The sequence below is a fragment of the Aptenodytes patagonicus genome, chromosome Z (assembly GCF_965638725.1).
Source record: "Aptenodytes patagonicus chromosome Z, bAptPat1.pri.cur, whole genome shotgun sequence".
In the NCBI taxonomy this organism is placed as follows: Eukaryota; Metazoa; Chordata; class Aves; order Sphenisciformes; family Spheniscidae; genus Aptenodytes; species Aptenodytes patagonicus.
The window spans coordinates 65,964,373-65,985,910 of record NC_134982.1 but is presented as its reverse complement, the minus strand read 5'-3'; the positions used below and the strand labels follow the sequence as shown (position 1 = coordinate 65,985,910).

Genomic DNA, 21,538 nt, shown 5'->3' with positions numbered 1-21,538 from the left:
ACTGAACTATTGTTCTTAATATTTCTCTCTTCTATCAAAAAGATCTCTCTCTCTTCTGAAAACCTTTGTTTTCAGACACTGTCATTCTGGCAAATACCTTTTATAAGTACTTTACATTTCAAAACTAATTCAAAATATATACTAATTTATACTTGCATAGAGACAGTCAAAGCATTTTGTCCTGTAAAGTATAGCATCTTATTTGTTGCCCAGGGAGGTTGTGGAGTCTTCTAACCTTGGAAGTACTCAAGCCACCTGGACCCGGTCTTGGGCAACCTGCCCTAGGTGACCGTCCTTGAGTTGGGTAAGGGGTTGGATGAATGACCTCCAGAGGTCCCTGTCAACCTCAGCCATTCTGTGATTTTGTGAATTTAGAGTCTTCAGTATTCAGTGCTTTTTGGTAGGGGCTGGTATCTGTGTGTTAATTAAACTCAAGCCAAACATAGAAATGTTTAAGCAGTCTAGATTTTAAGGCTCTTACTTCAGTCCTCCAACCGTATTTTGGCCCTTGTCTGCATTCCCTGATACTTTTTCAGCTACCTTTAAGGTTTTTGGGCTTGTAAGTGATACTCTTATTGCAGACCATCAATGCAACATCCAGGAATAAAAAACACTTTCATGTTTTTATTCCCCTTGATATGTGAGCCAGAGCGACACTGGGAGTTAACATTGTTCATCAGCTATAATCCTGAGGGCCTTTTCTAATTTCTACTCCACTCTGAGGTAGAGTCCTCTTTCTGACATACAGTTTGAGATGAGGTTGCATTTGACAATCATTAAACAATCAGATGGACCCACTGTATCCAAACAATCCACATCATTCTGCATGACTACACTGACTTTGTTGTTATTTATAACTCTGCAGGGTCTTGTGCTAACTGCAGGTTTTTGTTAGTGATTTAGTTTTATTTCCAGATCTTTGTTTAAAAATACATATATCGTCTCTCAGCCAACAGAGAGTCCCTTGTAGGTGCTCCCACACAGTAATGAATCCCTATTGATGGTGACTGGGATTAAGGATCAGTCCTTAATCCCAATTAACATGTGCTCTGTTAGCACAAGATTGTTTGCTGTTTTCTGTGGTGGGTTACCAATTATGCATGTGTATGTAGTGCTCCATTTGTAATGCTGAGGGTTTTTACATGATCTTGGGCTGTATGCTTGTGAACACAAATGTAGTGATGACTGCTATCTGAACTGTGAATAACACAAAATCAGAATATCTGAAAGCTAGCGTGGTAGCTAGCTTTCACATTAAAAAATTACTTTTTAATGAACAATTTCTATAAATTTTTAATGTTTTAGCTCTTTTCAATTTTTTTTTTTTAAAAGCCGTCAAGTGGATAGAAATTTTTTGGGATGTGTATTAAATAAAATACAACCTTTCTTAAGGAATAAGCCATTAAACAAGCACAGCTCATCTGTTCAATGTGTTGGCTGTGTTTAAGTACTGAGACAGACTCTGGTGAAACTACTTTACCTTTTCTTCTTTTTCTAACTGCATCACTTCCAAGTAGATGCTCCACTTAATGTAATTTTTTGAACTTTTCATCCCACTCCACAGAGATTCATCCAAATTTGTATCATGTATCATATCATATCATTTTTTCCTCTACAACCTCTGTCTAATGCATTTCTTCCTCACTAATGCAGCTCAGAGATTCAGAAGGCATAAATTAAATAAGAGGTGTTTGAGGTTCTGCATAACCATATTCAGATGCTAGCGGGTCAGTATTAAATCTCTATTCTGCATCTGGACTATACTTACAAAGGCAGTGCATGTTTCATTTCAGCTGGCGTGGTAAATGCTCTCTGGAACAAATAGCTCTTAAAACACATTTTTGATAATGCCTTTCCCATCATTTCATAAGGCACGTGAGACACTTTGGAAGAAAGGATTAGTGATTTGCAGAGCACAGGTGATTTGGGGAACCACAATTCAAGTAATAGATGAGAAATAGTGAAGAAAGATAGTTGGATAGCCTGTGCTTAAAATTTTGTAAAAGGACGTAATAGATTACTGGCTGTTGTATCACGCTCATTTCCAAAACTGCAGTCTGTGGAGACCTGCTATAGCATTTGACTACACCCTTCTATTATTTCAGTAAGACAGCAGATCTCCTTGTCTCTATGTTTGTATCGGTGTACAATTTGGCAACAGAGTGCTCTCTGGAATGAAATTTGCTGTAAAGTACCGGTCAACCACAACTAATGTCTTCTTCCAAAAATCTTGTGTGGTTGTGAGAAGAAAAGTAGTGCTTTCTACTAGCTCTGTCTGGCACGGTGTCCTGGCTTTCATAATGATAAATAGTGTATGTCTGAAGGGAGAGCATAAGAAACGCATATAGAGAGTTGTCCTCCTTCATACTCCCCCACCTTTCTGCCAACATGCGTGAGCAGGAGGCTGCATCACATTTAATAGTCCTCTATGGTCCTATCCTCTGTGGATTTATCTAATCTTCTTTCTAATCCGTCTACATTCTTGGCATTTCCTACATCCTGTGACATTGAGTTCTGCAGTTTTATGATAGAACATGGGATTTAATAACATGCTGAATGTTTCAGCAAATACAACTAGAACAGGCAATTCACTTAACTACATCTTTCTTACCGTTTCATCTCCGTTCACAAGGTAGTCCTGCTCTCTCATTCTTTGTGCTTAGTCCTTGTAATTTTGGAATTTTATAATAGCTCTAGACACAGGGTAACAAAGACTGTGCTGTATCATTCTGGATCCTGCATCACACAGCAGTAAGTCCCATTACTGCAGTAATAATTCTTTACCATCCTCTTGATTATTCAGAATACAGAGAGGGACAGCAGAATTTCAGTACAAGAATAAAACCAACACTCTGTAGGCATATTAAGAACATGTGAACTTCACAGGAAGGCTTTAGTTTCTCATTTAACAAGTGACTTGAAATAGAAATGTATGGTGTTCAGATGAATGTTGAAATGACTTGTCCTGTTGTGTGATGTCCTTATCTCACATGGATTAGTCCTGTGAGCTTGTATTCTTCTTCCACATCAAGTATACATAGAATATGCCACCAAACAATTAATTCTGACCATGCATGTTTTCATGATGGAGGATTTGGCATGATGGACTTGTGTTCATACTTAAAATTAGATGAATGGATTGCCACTTTAAAATCTGCCACTCCTTTTAAATTAAAATACTGTATTAGCTGAGCAAAGATTTTTAGCTCCTGTGAGCCTGTTAGACAGGTTTATCATTGTGGCTTATTCAGGTGATGACTTGTATTCTTGGTGAACAAAGCCATAGCCAGTGTTTCTCTCTGCAGGGCCTGAGGCACTGGGGGATCTCTTACCGAGCGCTGCTGCTGGTGGTTCTTTTTTTGTCCTCTGACTAACCATTTCAAATTTGACATAAAGGTTTGCACTGGTAGTGTTTCTTGCACTAGGAATTTGTCTACATTAATAGGCAGTAGAATCGTGTGTTGAGACAATATCCTTGGGTTAAAATATTTTCTCTCTTCATCGTTCTCCCTCATACTCTTCTTGCTCTTGTGGTTGTTTCCCAGCATCAAGTGTTTCTGGGCATTGTTAATTTATACTGTAGTTGAAATAACCTTTTTAGTCTGTACCAAGAAGCAGCCAAGGGTTGCTTACACTGAGAACTGTACTGGAAACATCTCTCCTGAACTCAACAATTGCTCATCGTTTGCAGCCTTTTAGTGGATTATCCCTGTGTTTGCTTTCTCAGAGAATTAGAGCTCTTAATCGTTTTGATCAGAACTTAAGTATGAGGCTGGAAGAGGGATGAGCAAAAGGGTGTAAGGTATCTATCTTAAAAAGTTTGTGTGGCTGACATGCAAATAAATTGCAAGACCTGAATGTGTACACCTTGGAAAGAAATAGGAACTGGTGGCAGATCCATTGTTCTGAGACTCAAAGGACACAGAAACTAAAGAGGATGATGAACAGGTTCAGTATCCCAGAAAAAAACTTTAGCAATGGGTACCAAAACATGCATTTGTTTCTTTTCCCTTTTAAGCTTTGAGATGAATGTGCCATAATAAGGAGCAATCCTGTATAACCAGAAGAATTTTCCATTGCTGCATTTTGGGATTCATACTGAACTATGTTTCCATTGTTTGGATGCTTTTGCCTTTTTTAGTTGAGACTTGTCATGGCTGACCAGAACTTCAGAGACATGTAACTCTTTACCCTCCTCGAAGGCACAGCGGTCCTTCTTAGCATCATGTCCTGCCTTTCACAGAGGTTTCCTTTCTGCCTTTTCCAGTTACTTTTGCCCAACATAATCCAAGAGCCCTTTTAAAAAAAATCAAATGTGAAGCTGTTGTCTTATATTGCCAGACTGCTGGTTGTTCAAAAGTATGTCTGTCACTAAATGATGGTTATCCTGAAAAATGATGACGGAGAAATGGCTGGAGAAAACAGAAAGTAAGTCTGGTAATGTGGCTGAGGTCCATTAGCAAGAGTCCATATATCTGCAGTCAAGATAAACAAATTCTGCTTTTCAGTGCATAGCTTAGAAAGACAAAAGTTGTTGTGATAAGGTTTTATTTCTTGTCTGAAAATAATTATTATACACTCCGTCTGAAACATCCTTTTGGTTTAAAAGAAAACAGTGCGCATAATTGCTTGATCTGGATAATGCTTAGGTACCATTTGTGGGTATCAATGTGTGTCAGAGGAAATTTAGGTTTAGAAGGGCAGAATAAGCAACTCTTTATTGCACTTAAATCTGTTCTAAAGCTTTTGTTAAACATCTTCTCTATGTTACTTCTGCACTTTGAAAGCCATGGTAGTTCTTCAGCCAGATACGATGTTAAGATACAGAAACGTGCAAAATAAGTCGTGGAATGATCCTACCATAAAGAGTCATTATAATATACATGTATAACCACATCAGTTGCCAACATGAAGTCTTAAAAGCCAGGTGAACATTATCAGTCTTCTAAAATGTGACCCTTTGCTCTCCTCTTCAATGTGAAGATACGGTCTGTTTGTCTTAGTGTAGGTGAAGGTGCTTTTGACTCCCGCTGGAGTAAGAAACTGTTTTGTTGTAGTCTGTGGAAGAGTGCTCTAATGTCTGGGCTACCTTTCAATATGCGTATTCCTTTAACTTTAAAATAGTGAAATAAATTCTATTTAAAATTTAAAAGAAAAATATTATTGAAGCTCAATGTAAATTTTAGTTTTCAAGCAGCCTTTTATGTAGATGATGTTCTCAAGCTGTGAATGTGAGTGGCCAAAGAATATGAGGGCAAGCTATGAAAATTCTGGCTTACCTGCTAGTTTGGGTATAATTTTCATATTTATGATACAAAGGGTTGAGGGAGTTACCTCTATGTAGAGTGTTTACTTGATTTGAAAAAACAAGTTTTGATGCAGCAATGTTGGAGAACCTCATACATTACTATAAATTGTAGTCTTTAGAAATGCTACTAGAATCTTACATTGCAGGTCTTCAACTAACGAGTGAGGTTTTTATACTGTCAGTTGGCTTATGAATTTTCTTTTATTGGCGGCATAGTACATACCATTCTGTGGTTGCAAGGAGGCTTGACTGTTTCCTGCAGGGAGACAGAAGCAAAAAGTTAGAAGTCTTGCTCTTTTCAGCCACTACCAAGCATAACTTCAATCAGCATGCACTGTTGAATTGTAATTACAGTAGATTGTAATTGTTTGCTGTAACTGAAGTAGAGTGTTTGCTGGTGTGAAGAGTAAGCCAGAGAGGCTGGATTTAAAATTGCATTGGAAGGAAAAAGGAGGATTTTGTAATATGTATAAAAAACAAGCAGCCATGTAGCCTTTGAATTGTTCAAATAATAAGCATTTTATTGTGGAGGATTAAAATAATAAAAAATACGCTATGTTATCTTTAAAGGCTAATAAAAACAAATACTCATGCTAGAGAAGAAGTCATAACCTCAAAGTGTGGTTGCTTTTCTTTATAATAATGTGGTGTCTGCCTTAGGACTTGTTCTAATTCAGACCACGTTGGGAAGATCCTTGAAGATTCATGATGCATCATGAATCTCACGGATTCAAAGACGAGATATTTATAGCTATTTTGAGTTGCAGATGGCGTTTTTTGTTCAAGTAGGAAGGGCAGCTTCTGCTCTTTAGAAAAAAATAATAATAAAAGTACACTGCATAGTCTTTCAGTTCCTAAAATCTTGTAATTACATACCTTTGTGTACCTGTCAATATTTTGCATCTGTCCTTTTCTCTTGCTAAGGCAGTGTTGGTTTGATGCGTAAGAAAACGATTAATGGTATGCACTTTTGCCTTGTATCTGATCTCTGTGCAGTTATTCATAAGACCCTTTCTGTTCCTTGCTTCTCTGCTTTAGTGTGAACAATCCCACCTAATGAGAGAGCACGAAGACGTGCAGGAGCGAACAACACTACGCTACGAGGAACGAATCACAGAGCTGCACAGTATCATTGCTGAATTAAATAAGAAAATTGATCGACTACAGGGAACAACAATAAGGTACAGCAACTTCCTGGAAATTCTGGGCCAATGGAAGAATGGTGCAAAACATGATATGAATTATACTCTAAATATAATTTGATGATGACTTTACAGTAGTTAGGCTTGTTGTGACTGGTACTGAGTAGCTAGCTGCCCATAATTAAGGTGTCTGTTCTGCAGAGTATCATCCCGAGGCTGAAAAGTGCTACATTCTCTCTGGCAAAATCACACTTTGCAAAGCCTAATGAGCACTGCAAAGAACTGCACTGTGCCATCTAAATATTCCTTTAGCGTAACATACATGCCAGGGTACCAGATAAGGGATAGCAATTGTGGATAAAGGAAGATGTAGCCACCCAGCCTGCACCTCTGCTTTTAACTTTATTTTGTGGCATCCTATAGATCACCGAAGTAAAATCACTTGTGGTGAGAAATATGGTTCAAATGGATTTCAGTAGGTTTTGCATCTACTTGTACTGGTGTTTGTGACAGAACACAATGGTAGAAATCACGTTGTTGCCTGTTCTTGGAGCAGCAAAGCATGGAGTATTACACTAGGTCATTACTTGTTACTGTGTTAAAATAAACTTTACATTTGACTACAGGAAAACACTTATTTTTCCTCACTTGCTTTTACCCATTATTCTCAACCTAGAAAAAGTTGGACTAGAACGAGGAAGGAGCTTCTTAAAGCTTAGCTTGTGAGGATGCAACTAAACTATGAGAATCTATGGATTTTCTAGAGAACATCAAATTAGATTTGACACTTTCATAGGTAATGTTGACATGGTGTTCTACCCATGTAGCAAATTTTCAGTTTTCCTTGCCTATTAGCTGCAAGTTTTTTGATAACTGCTTCATTTGTTCTTCCTTGTAAACGTTTCTACTAGCACAAGGCAATGTTGTTACAACTACTCACTTAACCTTTCATGAAAATATTTATATGCAAAAAGAAAAAGGTTTGAGGTGCCATAAATAAAAGAAAGCATCGTCACACATGTATACCACTATAAAAGCAGTGACAGAATCACATTATGTTAATGTTACTTAAGAAGATAAATACTGCCAGCTCTGAGATGATCATAACTAGCAATGATCATGGTGAGATTTTTCAGGTAAGTATTTTCTAAACTGGTAGTACTTCTCTGAAAAAATCCCTGCGACTCCCGTGTTCTTTCATGCTTGATACCTCTGCAGACAAACTTCCCATTCGTCTTGTTTCGAGTCACCTTTCTTTTCAGCATGATACTGGCTGCCCATCCCACCCTCCTCTCTGGTAAAGCTCTACCAATTGAACAGAGAGGTTGAAAAGCAAAATCTGAGAAGCATGAGAGCTGCAATGATATTTTTTTCTTGAATGACAGAAGAACTCTATGACATTTAAGAAAAATATTACATAGAAACCCTAAAAATTGTTTGTCTGGAGTCCCTGTGGCAAGCTAAATGCCAAGTGGTGTTCATTTACAAAATACTGGAATCGGGTGGATACTGTGAGTGTTTAACCATGTCCATAAACAAGTCAGCTGTGGCATACACAGGAAAGTGAGGCGTAAGAACCGAGCTTGATAGGAAGTGCATGCAGTTTTGCTGCCCCTTTGGGGGGTGCAGGCTTTTGAAGGCATCAGACCAATACTGCTGCAACAGGTGCCACACCACTGTCATGCCCCACCTCTTTGGTCTTACTGTATGAGAGCTCGTTTTGCTCAGACAGCTAGGATGCCTCCTCTGGTTTTATTTGTCCTGGTTTTATTAGTAAGAACAAAAATGTTTATTAAGTTAGTGGATTTTTTATTTCCTTTAATGATTGGAATAGCTTGTTTTCTTTGGCAGGCCAATAATTTGGTGTCTGGGGAACAGAAGAGTAATATTCCTCCTAAAAATGGCAAGCAGAGGTAGAATTGGAGGGATTCCATAGGGTTTGTAAAGACAACTGAAAGAAGGAAAACTGATGCTTCCTGCTGTGACTTTCTGTAAATCCGCTCTGGGATCTACTTGTGTCACTCTTGAGAAGCTGTTCCATCCCACAGAGCGAGGGTGTTGTAATTGCTGTCCTTGCTGGGACAGGTATGACTCACAGTGCTCCACCCTTGGCTATGGGGACTGTGAGCCCAGGAGCTGGAACAAAACAGTCCTGAGGGAAAGGGTTCTGGGAGCACGGCCCTGCTAGGGCCTCGGCATTTATACTTTCCTCTAAACCAGGACACAGGAGGGATTTCAGTTTTGATTTGACTCTTGGATACTTGCAAGTAATACTGAGTGGAGGCTTTACTTGTGCTATCACAAAGTTTAGGCTGTCTTTCTGGAAACAGTTTTCTTGAGTTTACATTAATTGCATAACAGATAAATGTTTCCCCAGTGTGACACAGAGATTGTTCAGTGTTTTCATGTATCATTTTTAGGCTGTAAAAATAAACTAACATGTAGCTTGATGTACTGCTGCTTTCTGGCATTCTTCATGGTTCCTCCCAAAACCCAAAAGTTTCATGGAGGGTATTTGACTATCCTGCTTAAGCTATATTATCTTTAAATTTGTAGCTCTTTGTTTGAATGCGAGTAGTACCCTCAGAAAGTAGGGCAGAAAGTAAGCAGAAAGAGTGTTTAAATCTGAATAAGGTATTGCAACAGTTTGAGGAGTGTTGGCAGGCTGTGTAAGCTAGTTAATGTTCTCCATTCTGAGAATTTTTCTCTCTCTGTTTTTTGGTGGGTTTGTTGTTGGTTTTTTTTTTCCCCTTGCAATGCCAGGGGTTTTACACAGCTTGAAGTACAATGGCTTTTGCTCACGTGGTGTAGTAATGCCAGCTCTAAAAGAGAGGTTAAGTCATATGTCAGTGTCTGTGCCTCTTCCCAGGTATATCTGATATGCTGATCTCAGTAACAGCACTTACAGGAGTATTTTTTAGAATTTTCCAGGATTGTTCTAGGTTTGCTAGCCATTTCTTGGGTACAACAAGTTCCATGTGTGCGGCCACATGAAGTTAGCTGCTGTTCTTGCACTACGTTCTTCCAGCATTCCCTAGGGAAAATGAGGTCACCATGGTTGTGGGAGCAAGCCAACATTCATCTACAATTGTCTCATCTCCCTGCTGCTGCTCTGGACAGCCCAGCTGGTTTGGAAGCCCAACTTCACCAAAAAAAAGCTGAAATAGAGCTGTAACTGATTTGATATTAAGGCTAAAAAGAGAGTTGCCTATACTCATACTGTGCAAGTAGACGAGCCTCTTGCTTGCCTAGTTCTTCATGTGTGACAATGCAGAATTTACCCACTACCAGCTCAAGAAGGTAGCAGTTTGGGAGCAAAAAGACTCCACTAAAGAAGTGGTCCACTAGGATGAGGATGCTTTTTTTATTTGAGCAGTCTGGAGACATAAACCTTGGCTATGTTTTTCCTTGGAAAATTGTAATTGTGTGACAGTGTCTCAGTGTTCTTGTCTATGTTATTAGGGAGAGAGTGGGAGGAGGTGGCTAGTATTTTGCTTAAGTTCGTTGTAAAACTCAAGTCACAGGCTTTCGTCAAACTCTGCAAGACTTTTGGGCAGAAGAGCCCATGATGATCGTGCAGAGCACATTTTGTCAGCTTCTTTTAGAGTGAACAGCTTTCACTGAGTGATGCTAGCTTGGGGATCCTGTTAGCATGTTGAATGGATGCCGGTGGCAGTGTTACCCCTACTTCTGCTGTTCTATTTGTAGAAGACAAATTTTTTGTATTGCAAAGGTTCTCTGTCCTTTGACAAGGTGTATGCCTACTCCCATTTTCTCTCCAAGTGTGTATAACTTAGCAAGGCCAATCAAATGTATCTTCCCAATTGTAGAGTCATACTGTAAATACTTGGACATAGCATCATAGAATCATGGAATAGTTTGGGTTGGAAGGGACCTCTAAAGGTCATCTAGTCCAACCCCCCCTGCAATGAGCAGAGACATCTTCAACTAGATCAGGTTGCTCAGAGCCCCGTCCAACCTGACCTGGAATGTTTCCAGGGGTGGGGCATCCACCACCTCTCTGGGCAACCTGTGCCAGTGCTTCACCACCCTCAGAGTAAAAAATTTCTTCCCTATATCTAGTCTAAATCTACCCCCCTGGACATAAAGGATACACCTGATAACTCTGAAGCACAGAAAGCATTTATAAATTACGTGGTAGTGTACTAAAAGGGAATTATGTCTATGTTAAAGGTGAATATTCCTGACTTCAAAAGTTTTTAGTATTAGCTTAGATTCATTCAAACTCAACTCTTTTTTTTCTTGATCATGTCTTTGGCTGGCAAAATCATCTGTAACTTGGTTGTGTAGAAACAACTTTGGCCTATGACTGACAGTCTTTCTTAAATGTCAAATTGAGGTTCAGCAAAAGGAAAAAGGAAGAGAACAAATTGCTTTTAATTTTAAACCAGTGGCTGGTTTGGGTACATCTGTGCAACTCTAAAAATAATAAGCAACTTTAACAATACCAAACAGAAATATACTTTGTGGAATATTGGTGCCTGCTAAGGATTATTTGAAACAGTTGTCAAGAAGCTTGTAACTCATTTCTCTAAAACCATTTGTTCAGACTTAACAGCTTTTAATCTGAAATACATTCAGAAAGTAGGTTGTGTTGGAGTTAATGAGGAAGAAGGATTGTGAATAGACTACAGCATCACGGGAAATAACACATGGCACTTACAGTCATACTTACACAAGTGACCTGGAAGTCTGATTCTAGCTTCTAAATATGTGCTAGGTAGAAGCTACTTGGATTCAGTTCAAATGGCAGTGTGAGTGTGATTTATGTTGGCTTCAGCATACAGTGCCCAGCCCCATCTGCCTTCAGTGATAAATTCCCATGTTGTCTCAAGTGTGCCGCTATTTGTTCACAAGTGAACTAGTTCAGAGGGACCTCAAGTGTGTATACACAGGGAGCAGTCAATCTCTGGGTTGCAGTGCACATACACCTGTAGTGTTTTCTATCTGAGGGTCTTAGAATGCTTTAAAAATAGTTGTTCAAGTAAAATGATTGTTGAAAAACTTCTGGCACCTAAAGTGTGAAACTATGCACTGTTTGCAGCCATGAAGAGAATGTGCACCTTGCCAGCATCCTGGCAGAACTCGTCAGTGGTGTGAAAGGATGCTGAAAGTGTGCCATTTTGCTCACTATTTGATCAAGTTTTTCTCAGTGTCTGTGCAGCAGTTGTGATCCTTGGTTGCACCTGAATATGAGGAAAGCAGTAAGTGCAGACGTACCTGTAAAACACACGTTTTTGCTCCAACATTGACACTAGGCCACTCTGTGTTTAGAACAGCTTGATCTGGTCTTAATTGCCTCCAACTCACCATGACATTCCAGCACCTGGGAACCATCAGAGCCCATAGGAAAACAAATATCTGCTTTCTCCAGTGAGGCCTTAGATGATGGAGGCAGCAAGGAAGTTGTAATGCCTTCACCTTCTGGGTGGTGTGGCAGGAGTTCAGTGGCTAGTCGTCATCAGCTGTTGAGTGCCTTGCATTTCCAATGCCACTGGAGGACTCTTGTCCTGTTTTGGGGAAAGGGGAGTCTCAAACAGTATCTTCTGTTACTGCCAACTTCAGTTTTAAATGCAGAATTTGTATTTGTGGTGCATCGCTCCCCTTGAATTCCCCCTTGTGTTTTTAGCCCTCAGTCTGCCCCCTATGAGTCTGGTGGTGGAGAGACCAATTGACCTTGCTGTTGCTTTACCAAAAATGGATTTCTGATCTTTCTGGTCAGGTCTTAGAAGCATTAGTTCATTCAGAAACTGACTTCTGGCTTGAGCCGTCAGAATGGTGTGAGTCCTGCCGCGTGACATACTTTTCAATTGCCCCAAGATACTGGGGGTGCTTAAACTGAAAAAACAGCACTAGTGCTAGCTAAATGAAGCTGTGTTGGATTTTAAACAGAAAATCTATGCAACAAGAGCCAAAAGAAGAGTGGTGAGAAATTACTATTGTGTGTGGCATTGTTTTATGATCAACACAGCCTCTTGTCCATTTGTAGAGGTAATTCAGGTTTTAAAAATGTAGGACTAATTGTTTCTTAAATGAAAAAATGAATTACCTTCAGATCAAAAAAAATGCAACTGTTTGAGTGCTTGGTAATTGTTTTTGTCTAAAGCTAATTACTACTGCCTTGTGCTGTGGCTAATAATAAACAAGTTCATGGTACATTAACTCATGCTTATGTGTCTTCATTACACTGTTTTAATTCCTGCTATTCATAATTTAATTCTCACACTTTCTTAAACATGTACTGCACGGTACCTTAAAGACCTTTCTTTGATCTAAATCTCAATTTTAACCAGCTGACCTGCATTTTTGTTTAATAATAGTCACTAAGTGCTTCTGATAAAGTCAGACTTTCTTTGCACTGAAGCAAATGTAAGGGGTAAAAGAGCATAATGGTTCCTGTAGAAATTACATCTCAGTACCTTGGGAAACCCTGCTTGGCAAGCAAGCTGAAATTCCTTTTTTGAATTGGTGTGGTTCATATATTGTCACCTCTGCTATTCTGAGAGCAGACTTTACTTCTGTCATTGTTCCCTGTATGTACGGACCATCTTCTCTGCTGTTTTGCCTGGCAAATCCAGACACGCCTCCAGGCTAAATCCTGCAATATTTCTGCAAGAAACACTCATTACCATGTAGCATACACACAGCAGACTTAACATTACAGGTGCCCCTCCCAGATGCAGATCCCCAGATAGCTCTTTGCTATTTCTTATTGTTTCCAAATCCAGACAGTTCCATTCTCACACTTTTCTGCTGAATCTGCAGCAAAATGTATCTCTGCATTTGATTTAGCGTGTAACATGATGGCTGTTTGCTTACTTATCAGAGGGGTTCTGCACCTGAATAAGCTGATGTTTTTCTCATGTTTAAAATACATACTTTAATGTCAAAACAGTCACTATGGAAGTAAAAAAAAAAAAAAAATTCCGAGTTGAATCAGCAAGTGGATCAAAAGAAAAAATGTTTACAAATGTTTTCAAGCAAAGCTATTATTCATTTACTTACCTTCTTTCCCAGTGCTTTGAACTCTTCGTGTGGAGACAGGAGGGAAAAGCCCTTATTTTTTTAAGCTCATTCGCTGTAGCTAAATATTCTGTGTCCTCAATTATTTTAGTAGAACCAGCTTGACAAATAAGTTAAAACCTAGGTAATTGAGGCTTTTTATTTTCCACTAACTCCAGCAGTTCAGTGCTATACTCACTTATCTGTTCTCTTCCTTTTGAGAAGAGAAAATGAAAAACCTACCTGTCCCCAAGAGCATTTTCATACACATATGCAGGTATGTGCATGTGCACGCTTGGTTTGCACAGAAGCCGATGGCATCCTTGAACTGAGAAGGAGACCAAAATCGGTTATTGCTAATCCACTTTGGGATCAAAAGCCACTTGTGCTGATTAAGAATTGTCAGTTGGGGAGTTATTGCAGAGTAGTGTATGTCCTTCTTGCACGCGTCCTTGCTTGCACTCAGTTTCGTGCATTGTTTTCTTGTACAGTGGTCTGGAGTAATAACAAACTTGGGAATAAAGAAATGGAAACCAGGCACTGGCTGCTGCAAGTGGGTGTTATGGGCATAGCACAGTTGCTTTGCGATAAAGGGTATAAACCCTTTTCTACTGGCTGGACAAAACACTTACACTTGTGTGGATTGTATCCTGTGGCTCAGCTTAGAGGTCTGAAATAAGTGTCACAGAGATACTTATTTCCTCAGAGGATTTTATTTCTGCCTTTGCTCTCTCTCCCAGGGAGGAAGATGAGTATTCAGAGCTGCGGTCAGAGCTCAGCCAAAGCCAGCATGAGGTTAACGAAGACTCACGCAGCATGGACCAGAATTCTGTTTCGGTACCGGAGAATCAGTCCACCATGGTCACTGCAGACGTGGGTGAGTTATGCTTCTTAGCAGACGTCATGCCTTCTCTGAGCAGAAAGGCATCATAGCCTTTGAAATGCAAATCCAAACGTTTGGTGAGGAAATATATGAATCTAGGCTGTATTAATCACAAGTGCTGAACTTCTCCACAGCTATGAACTTATATGTGAAGTAACTTCTGTGCCTTGATGTAGAATAGCTATGGAGTCTAAAATGGAATGATTGTTCAGGAGAGCTCATGACTTTTGGGAAAGAAGAGAGGGGGAAATAACTATTCACATACCTTACATGTGCCTGTAAAGTAGTCTAACTCTAGAAAATAATTGCAGACACAATGAAAGTTGGGGGGAAAAGCATGGTGAATGGAACTGTCTGTCCAGTTCTTTTACAGCTTAATTGTAAAGGATGTCTGCATTTTTTGAAAATGGAGAATATGGAATAAGGATAGTTTGCTGAAATGGATTTAGACAAGGACAAATCTGACACAAGTTGTTCAAATACAGTGCAAGGAGGGAGCACCTCCAGACAGTCTGTAACTGTTTTTTTTCTGGTTAAGAACTAAGAGGGCAAGCATCTTTCCTTCAGAAATTACTTCAGAATTTAATCTATTTTGTCATCCAAGCACAATTACTGGTCATTTGAAGAACCTCCAAGTATGGAATAATTACTCCATAAAGTTTGCAAAATAAGCATGAGCAGACACTAGGTCTTTAGTATGATAATGTTTTAAGTGTTTGGGCACAATTGCTGAGCACCATAGCTGTAGACTAGCAGAAGTCTGGTGTAATCCTCACTATGACTGATTTCCAGAATACTCTTCAGAATACTATTTCTCTTAATTTATATTTAAAACCAAATAGTTGGTCTTCATTTTCTTCCCTAGGTAAACTAGCTGGGTGCCTGGGAGCTTCTGTGGGTGATACTGTACACAAGCAGTGTTTTAGGAAATCATTGAAATAGCAGTCTTAATCCCTGTTGCAGAACTTGAGATCCTTAAATATTAAGCTATTAACTCTACATGAGGCTTTGATGGTTATAATGCAACAGACAATATTTGCTTCCATACGTAAGAAACTGTATTAAAACAGTTTCCAGTTGTTTGGAGCAGTGCACTTCATTAATTAGAACTTTTTGCTGTTTTTTTCCAGTACAGTGCCTTTTAGAGGAATGGATCTGAGAGTAGGATGGCTTTTGGGCATAGTATTTGTTGCCCTCAAGTGGAGTTTAGTAATGTAGAAAACATGTTGATACTGTAAGCAACAATATAAAAGAGATTTTCTGTATGATTTCTTAAATTGAAATGAATACACCGGCTCTGGAGCTCTATTTGTTTATGAATGCAAGACCTGCCACAGAACGTTTGTATTTCAGTGTCTTTAATTTCTGGATTAATATTATTATTGTATGTATGTATTGTATGTATTAATATACAATGTTAATAACAATGTAATCACAAAGTGTCTGACATACGGAATTCAAAGTATACTTAACAAAATATTGTATGGAGTCAAGATATTTTAGTAGAGGTTTTTCTGTTCTTAAAAAATGAATGTTTTTACTTTCAAAAGTTAATGCTTATTATGAAGTTCCTACCTGAACAGATTCTAACATGAGGACTTTCTTGTCCTTCAATTTTCTTTCATTTTTTTTCCCTTTCTTTTGACAAAAAATTCAAATTAATTTACTTTTCAGCATTTATTTTGGGGTTAGGGCTTTGATTTTGTTCTTCATGGGCTGGAGCTGAAGCAGGGTTTGTGTACATTAACAGCAAGTTACCGATTTAAGTTTCTGCTAACAGTGGGAAACATGGCAATAAAATGAAATACAGCAACGGACAAAAGAAGAATGTTAACTCTAGGGATTCTTGCATTGTTTCCATGTTTTCCTTCTTTACATGGACTCTGTCCTTTTTGGGTTTTGTTTCCATATTCTTGTGGAAAAAAATCCTTTTGTGTGTATATACGTCTGTGTGTACACACACATATATATACACAAATTTTTATATTTTTTTTATCCTTCTAGATATAGGTATATAAGGATAAAAAATCATGACCTAATAACCATGTACATGACCTTGCTTACTGCCCTAGTGGAATGAGCATCAGTGACTAAATAATATGTCGTGATACACTAATGCGTGTGGATATGCTGCTCTATTGCTACAGGCAATAAAACACCAAGAGCTAAAACTATGAATGCTCTCCAGTACGCCTTGCAGAGCTTGTGATTGGGTTGTACTGGTTTTCTGTGAGAAATGGTGTTCTCGTTACTGTAAACCCTTATTTTCTGGGCAAAATGTTATTGTAGGAACAAAACTCGGCATACAAGGTCCTGTGAAGGTTGTTTAGATGGACAAAATGTCTGTTATAGAAGATGTTATGGAAACAAATAAGTTCAAGCAAACAAAATAGAGTTTTTTACAATTAAGCATCCTGCATGGTATCTGTTGCTCGTAAGTGAGTGTTATTATAAAGGGGTTTTTGGAATTACTGCAACAGATGGGTGGCTGCTAGTCAGGACCTAGTGAATATGAATTCAAGAGTAAAGTTTTGTATGTGTTGCCCATTCACATTTTTCATCCAATACTGTGACATCATTCTAAAATCTTCTTTTTGGTCAGCAATAGGTTCATGTTTATCTGCATTAGGCTGTGGAGTTAGATTTGTGGGAATGAGTTTATAGTTTTTTTTAATTTCTGACCATCTCATCCCTTCATCCAACCACTTTCAGTCTTCTCTTGCACAGAGAGATTTCAAGGCAGTCTACAATAATCTGGTGTCTCATGTCTGTTAAATTTCAGAGACAGTTCAATGCCACACTGCTTTAGTCTCCTATAAGAACCACAGCTGTGAGGCTACTAGGGAATTCTGACCATGGTGAAACGCTTGCAGCAGTAGTACAGAAATAACACCCTCCAGCAAGAATGCCTGCCACTGTTTTTAGTAAGGTATAGGAACTGCTGGTGCGCTGTCTCATAGTGTACCACTTGTGTGCTGTACAGTTGGTAGTTATTGCAAACTCTTAACTACTAAGCCAGAAATACTAACTAGCACATCCGAGAGAGAGCACAAGGGTGAATTCTACCACGTGTCTCCCTTAGGAGACACTGCCACTGTCTGTTGCCAGATGTAAGCCTAAGAAAAACAAAAATAATTTATGAAGTGAGCTAGCAAGGTACTGAGACCCACTTGTTTTCACAGAATGGAGGACGCTGTGGCAGTGCCCAAGGCACTAGAAGAGCTTTGCCTAAAGACAGAAAAGGAAGCGATTCTCTGCCGCATTTTATAGTTAAAATAGCGTTGTTGTATATGCTGCTAATATGGTTGTAGTATGGAACACAGCAAAGAACAAGGGTGTTGTTATGATCCCTGAGTATTCTGTAGTTGCATTTGTAGGAGAAATAGCTATAAAAATGAAACATAGACTCTAAGATAGTCAGTAGGGATCATTTCTGTAAACACCAGGATTTTTTAAATCGGGCAGTGCATAAGTAGAACCAGAAAAATTCCTCTGAAAAATGTCAAGTCATAATGTCAGTGAATGTACCAGGCAGAAAAAATGTTGAATTTACAGAGAAAAACCTTTGAGGGTAACAAAATCAGGATAATAGGCCCTGAATGGCAAAAAGAATAACAATAAAGAAATGGCATAGTATGTGAGCATGTGGTGTCTTAAAATGTTGCCCTTCAGAAAAGAGAGGGTTTTGAAGAAAGAATGAACACTTCAGATAAGTAGGGGGAGTGTTATTTGTTAGATGGGAGGTAACTCATGATTTCCGTTGATGTGGTTATGGTATTTAAGCCTATCAGTTGGTGAGGAAAAAGTGGCAGATTGCAAGGACATTCCTTGAACAGTATCAGTCCTAGCTGTTCTGCAACAGGCACTTCCTGGGTTAGAGTTTGTTTTTTCACTGAGTCACTAATTGTTGTGATACTTGTTTTGTTTTGTTTTGCTTTCTTTTGCTTTCTTTTAGATAACTGTAGTGACTTGAATTCAGAACTGCAAAGAGTGCTGACAGGTCTGGAAAATGTTGTCTGCGGGAGGAAGAAAAGCAGCTGCAGCTTATCGGTAGCAGAAGTGGATAGACATATCGAACAACTCACTACCGCCAGTGAACATTGTGATTTAGCCATTAAGGTAATGGTAATATTAGGTTCTAAATGCAGTGTGTACTTTGCCTGAGACAGCTGATCACATTCTGTAGTAATAGCACTTTACTTCCAAAGGTGTAAAAGTACTTCACAGAAATCAACTCCAGCTCACAGTGTGTGTTGGGTAAGCAGTAGTACACCTGTTTTACACTGAATTCCCCAAGGCACAGGAGGAGCTACTAATAGACTTTTGATCTCAAATCAGAAATGTATTCGTCTTATGCTCATTTCAGAGATAAGAGAAACGGGAACACTCAGCAGTTAATTTACTTTCTGAAGGTTATCCAGCAAACAAGTTGTCGCTTGCCCAAGGTCACACAGCTAGTCATTGGTCAGTAACTGAAAACACAATATGTAATACTCGCTGAAATTTGAAGATAAAATGCCATAAACTATGCGTAAGTTGTGACTTTGCTGTCTTAAAATGTGAGGCTAGTATTTAACACAAAGCATGTGTAGTATATTAATTCTAGTGAGACGAGCCAGACACAGGAACAAATAATTCAACTGGTACTTGTATGTCTTGGTTTTATTGTGCATGTAACGGAACAAGAAGAGGGATGCCTGATAGCACATGTAATGAAGCGATTGCGATTCAGAGCCTGAAAGCGAGGGAACTGTAGAGTGTCTTGCTATATACAGGGAAAGAGCTGAACAAGTCTCATGAGGAGCGGCTGAGGGAACTGGGGTTGTTTAGCCTGGAGAAAAGGAGGCTGAGGGGAGACCTCATCGCTCTCTACAACTCCCTGAAAGGAGGTTGTAGCAAGGTGGGTGTCAGTCTCTTCTCCCGAGTAACAAGCGATAGGACGAGAGGAAATGGCCTCAAGTTGCGCCAAGGGAGGTTTAGATTGGGTATGAGGAAAAATTTCTTCACCGAAAGGGTTGTCAAGCGTTGGAACAGGCTGCCCAGGGAAGTGGTTGAGTCCCCATCCCTGGAGGTACTTAAAAGACGTGTAGATGGGGTGCTTAGGGACATGGTGGACTTGGCAGTGTTAGGTTAACGGTTGGAGTCGATGATCTTAAAAGTCTTTTCCAACCTTAATGATTCTATGATTCTATGATTCTGAGTTGTTTGTGTCAGATGGAGAGGTGTCAGTGACTCATTTATGTAAGAACAAATAAATTGACAGTTTGCTCTTGAAGTGGGGAGGTCTTGTTACCTCCCCTAAAGGCTTAGACAGCCCTTTAGCATGCTACTGGGAAAGGTCCCCTGTGTCCCTGGTGGTGCCTGAGGAATATAATGGCCTATAAAGCAATTAATGTTGAGTAGTAGTTTGAAGAATGTGGGTATATTTGAGAGAGAGAGAGACAGGCTGACTTCTGGGTCTCTTGGGAACGGTCTTAAAGCAGTTTATCTGAGTGTCTCAGAGGATTAGGATCAATACTTTGAATGTCACCCAGTATTATCTGGAGTTTTAGGGTTAAGTGTTCTCAGAGTCAGTATTCACTGGGAGAGAGATTGTGGATCCTGGAAAACAGGTAGAGATTGGTCTGTGTGAGGTCCACAGAGGTCTCTGAAGAGGGATGAGATGAAAACTGCTGCAGGAGGTGGATTCAACAAAATGTCAAAATAGCTGCCATAAGCTTAATTCTCACGCTTTTTATTTTAACCCCATTGTTTACTGTTGATTGAAAGTAACTACAATCAAACTTTTACAATGATAAGTAACTGTCAGCAGCTCCTTCCTGGTCCAAAAAGCAGGCCTTTTATTTTCATGTGATGTCTACATGCGTAGCCATTTTTGGGGAAAGCTTTTCCCCACTGCCTGTTCTGTAGAGCCTGAGATTGTTTTTGTTTGACAAGTGATAGCATGCAAAGGTTATTACCCTTTCAGGAAGATACAAATCTCTCTGACATGCTCCAATTATGTGCTAGTGTGTCACCAATGCATTTAATATAGCAAAACCTACACGTAGAGCCCCTCTCCACAATTCCACCCATGGCTGCGGGTCATTTCTTCTTTCCTGCTTCCTCAGACAGAGAACTGAGAGATTTTTAAAACAGGTGGAATCATGAACGAAAACCTCAAATATTCTGACTGTCTTTTGCTTTGACTGTTGGCTTTTTTCTTCACTGGTGGACTAATGCATTTAATGTTCTGAATCCTTCTGGTTTGATGGTTAAATTTCACTGGGTTTCTTCAATGCTGTTGCTGGTAAATTTTTTTTTTTTTTTGCTTCTTTTATATAAATCATGTGACCCTAACTAGCTCAATTGTTTCTGTCCCACAAAGAATGAAAAGACCTTGAAATGAGATTTATCAGATTGTTTGATAAAGTGAACAGTTAGAAAACTATCCTTTGTTTAAGAAAATTTCCACAGAGTAGGCTGGTTAATGCTTCATATATTTTGAAGAGTAAATAACTATCAGTAACAGATACCTACCACTAAAACTCTACCAATTAAAAAAAGATGTAAATATTTCCAAACATGAACCATTTAGAACATGAGAACAGTGGGTCAGACCAAAAGTCCATCTCTCTAGTGGCAGATGCCAATGGAAAGACTGCATCAAAAAGGACATGCGTAGTATGTCCTTATTCTCCTTCCTTCAAAGATGCTTCTGGCAAGGTGGGTTTCAGAACTTCTTGAGCCAGAGATGATGACTTTGTGTTTAATAGTCATGGGTGGAATTTTCTTCCATGTTTCTATCTAATGTGTTTTTTAACCTGTCTGAATTTTTGGCCTCCACAAATTCTGGTATGAATAAATTCTACCATTGAGTTATGCCTTGTGAAAAAGTGCTGCTTTTTGCTTCTTTTAAACCTGATACTTGCTGATTTCATCTGATACCACGTCTGTAACGCAACACCTCTTGTAAGGAAACTAAGGCAGAGAGTACTGATGGCAGTGTCAGAGACTAGACTGGATTTACCATGATATGACATCCTGCCCTGTGCTCAGAACATTACATTGTAATTCAATCCTATAATCTGTGAAATTATACTTGAATTTATCTGCTGTGCAGCAGCATGCTGGATAAAACTGCTCTGTAATACTGCTTTGAAGAAAAATAAACAACCTGGTAGTTTACATGGATATATCCAT

General features: G+C 39.1%; 1 protein-coding gene across 6 annotated transcripts in view; it reads left to right on the top strand.

Moving 5' to 3' along the window:
- Positions 1-21,538, top strand: part of MCC (MCC regulator of Wnt signaling pathway) — a 213,463-nt gene that overhangs the window by 139,552 nt on the left and 52,373 nt on the right. For all 6 annotated transcript variants that reach the window (XM_076361822.1, XM_076361821.1, XM_076361824.1 and 3 more), the window contains 3 exons: positions 6,347-6,489; positions 14,214-14,350; positions 18,312-18,475. In XM_076361822.1, the coding sequence (XP_076217937.1) occupies positions 6,347-6,489; positions 14,214-14,350; positions 18,312-18,475 (444 nt within the window). The remainder of the gene's footprint in view (positions 1-6,346; positions 6,490-14,213; positions 14,351-18,311; positions 18,476-21,538) is intronic.